The 3,265-nt window shown below is 31.8% G+C and overlaps 1 protein-coding gene across 3 annotated transcripts in view; it reads right to left on the reverse strand.

The window, feature by feature from the left end:
- Positions 1-707: 707 nt before the first annotated feature.
- gabra6b (gamma-aminobutyric acid type A receptor subunit alpha6b) overlaps positions 708-3,265 on the reverse strand; it is a 28,930-nt gene continuing 26,372 nt past the window's right edge. For all 3 annotated transcript variants that reach the window (XR_001311125.1, XM_014019784.1, XM_014019785.1), the window contains exon 10: positions 708-2,430. Coding sequence is in view for 1 of the 3 variants with exons in the window: in XM_014019784.1 (XP_013875238.1) it covers positions 2,418-2,430 (13 nt within the window). In the remaining 2 variants the exon portion in view is untranslated. The remainder of the gene's footprint in view (positions 2,431-3,265) is intronic.

The raw sequence follows: 3,265 nt of genomic DNA on the forward strand, positions 1-3,265 counted from the left end.
ATTTTAAGCATTTAGCTTCAATTCTTATAAAACATATTTTTATGTTAGACTATGTAAGATAGCTACTATATGTTTATTTTGCTTTCAAAATCCAATGTCTAAAACCTAAACATCAATTTGGTGGGATTAGTTGTTTTTTTTTTTTTACCAACTTTCATCAAAATACTGCATGACTCATGGAAAGACATTACATAAAGTCTAATCCTTAGCATTATAAAAAAGAAAGTCTTAGACATAAAAAAACTACTGATGTCTGTAAACTGCTTGTTTCTTGGCAGTCATTAAAGCTTTGCAAGTTTAGAATATGTTGCATTGTTTTTATATCGCATATTTCTTTTTTTACTTTAGATTCAGGCATTGCTGATTGACTTTATCAAAGTCAAACAGCAATGCCTCATAAATGAAAGCAACCAATTGCCTCATAAAATTAAGCAACAAATCAGTAAAATAAGAATAATAATAATATTTGTGTTATTACTTATACTAAAGTTCTAAAAGGTTCTACTTAAAAAAATTCTAAAAGAAAATATGAATAAAATCACRCGTTAACTTTCTGCTGCTTTTGTTTAAACATAATTTTCTAATAAAAACAAATGTAAAAGCCGTGGATATGCATATTTTCAAGACTACATTGTCATTGTACTGTATTCCTTGTTTGACTTGCAAATGATTTTCTTCTTTAAAAAAGATTTTACTGCAACAGGAGACATGTTTATTAAGATTTTTATTGTGATTCATGGCAGAGAAAAAAAAAACACCTTATTTTTAGTCACCTCATAGCTTTAACAAGTTACCATTTCTGTTTAAATAAAATAGTATAATAACATGCAAATCCATTTAAGTGTATCATAAATAAATATAATTGGGCATTTTGTAAACAGTATTTTGATGATGATAGAATTAATTTACTCTATTTTTAAATGAAAACCACTGCCAATGGTTGTCATCTCATTAATTAATTGGCAGACAGCTTGAAAATCTTTTAGTTTCAATTGCAAATAGGCTACTTAATTATGTAAAATAAAATAAATAAAAATAACGTAAAAAGTGTTAGTTCATAAATCACTAAACCAATGCTGGAAATGGAAATAAACTAAAAAATAACAATCTGGATTATTGCCAGGCTCTTAAGTAAGAGGTGGCAGCAGATATTGTAATTATTTTTCTTATCTGCTGTGGCTGATTTTTTTTTCATGTTGTTTACTTTTGCATTATGCAGACTTAATTAGACTATGATGGAGAAGGTAGTGAAGGGTACTGCTCAGTGGATAAAGTTGTTCATTTGTCACCAACTTCTCATGAGCATCAAACCTCAAGCTGCTCCCTGCAGGTGAGCACTTTACCTGGCAGCTCTTGTGCCATTAGTGTCGAAAATTGGGACTGACTGATCAAGACCTTGGAATAATTTTCTTAACAAAGTTCATATTCGTGATGAATCTTTCAATCAAAGTTTAGTTGTTGCTTAAAAAAAATAAATGAATGAACTTTCTAATTAGCAAAAATCATTGTGTTCCATTTATTTTTATTTTAGACAGGAAATAAATTAAAATACTAGAAACATATGTTATTTTTCGTCAAATGTTTACTTGTTGCACATTTTGAAAATGTAATAAAACTGTTTTGACACCACACGTGTTTATTTATTTATGACTGGCAGTATTTCTCTGAAGGCTAAATATATAGATTAACCCTTCCTCAGTTGTGGAGACTCATTTTTTGACACTTCTTATTAATAGTTTGAAACAGGTAAGTCTGGATTTTCTTATTTTTTTCTACACAGAATCTGAGTATTCACATTCTAAAATGAAGCCACTGGGTTCAGTTCTTGTCAGATTAAAATGTGCATTGTATGCCTAACTGGGGATTATGTTTACTTATATCTAAAAAACAAAATATACCACAAAGTTAAAATCAGAAGCATGTGCACACATAAAGAAAATACATACTGTGCAAAGGTAACATTATGTAGCTTTTCTACTTTTGGCTTTGCAGTTTTTTAGGCAAATAGATTCCCCATCAACTCAGGTAACACATAATATACATGTATAAAAAGCCCTAACATGTAGCTTTTTTGTAACATTAGGGAATAAGGACCTACAGTAAATTAATATCTAAATAAATCTTAAAAAATAGCAGTAGTTATTTTTTTTTCCTTTTGTTTTTTAATCAGTCCAGATCCAGAGACTCCAGATGACTTTGAGCTTCTTGGTCAAGTTGGTAACTGGGTGCATCTGTTGTCAAAACACAAACAATCTGAGAGACAACTTGAAAAGGGAAAACAATGCACCGAGGCTCCATAAAAGAGTGTGTGGCAAGCGTCTGTCATCTATTTTAATGTTTAAATATACAGCATGTGTCTTTGTATGTACTGGTAGGAGGGCAGCTTAGCTGTGTTTGAGTGTTTTCCTGGAAGACTTTTAGACAGCATCCCTGCAAGACAAGAAAAATAAATAAAAAAAGGTAGAATAAGTTAAGAAAACTGGATTTTTAGCATCTATACAGAGGTTAAATAAATTTCATATTTCATCATATTCAAGCATATTGGTTTAAGCATAACAACTCCCACACAAGCACACCTACTCAATTTCATATCCTTCCACATCTGCCTGCACATGGGAGCAAATGCAGATTGGTATGATGTAACAGCTTCCTCCGGTTTGCTCTTGCTGTGAATGCTTGCATACATTCGGGACTGAATTTGAAATCTAATTTTATTCAGACACTAGCTGTCAATGTTGTCCACAAAATTTATTTGTGAAACTCATGTGGGAACCCCAGCCAGGTAGTTCACACCTCCACCTCCTCAGTGTGGTGTGTTAAAGCAGGAGACACTTTTGACAGCACTGAGATCCATTTTAAACTGGAGAGCTTACTTGACCAGTGGCAAAAACTGACAGCTGCCGGCATGGTTTCTATCAGCAAAGAGGTGAAACTGATTTGTTTTTTTGAAACTAGGTTATTTATTGGGCTACATTTTTGTAATCTAATTTGAGTGTGAATGCACATTTATTAACAACATAGTAGAAATAAACCTTTAACTGAATATCCATTGGATCATTAGTAATAGGCTGGAGTGGATTCTGTCAAAGCACTACAATATTGGCACATAATCTGTTGCACTGGAACAAAATATATTGCTGGGGTTACATAAATAATTTAAAACTGTTTTGTTCCAGATATTTATGTAGTCGTGTGTATGTTTATGTGCCGGCAAGTAGAAAATAGACCAGTCAGACAGAATCATAAAGGCAACAAAGTTATATAT

This window comes from Austrofundulus limnaeus, unplaced genomic scaffold, assembly GCF_001266775.1.
Source record: "Austrofundulus limnaeus strain Quisiro unplaced genomic scaffold, Austrofundulus_limnaeus-1.0 Scaffold231, whole genome shotgun sequence".
Lineage (NCBI taxonomy): Eukaryota > Metazoa > Chordata > Actinopteri > Cyprinodontiformes > Rivulidae > Austrofundulus > Austrofundulus limnaeus.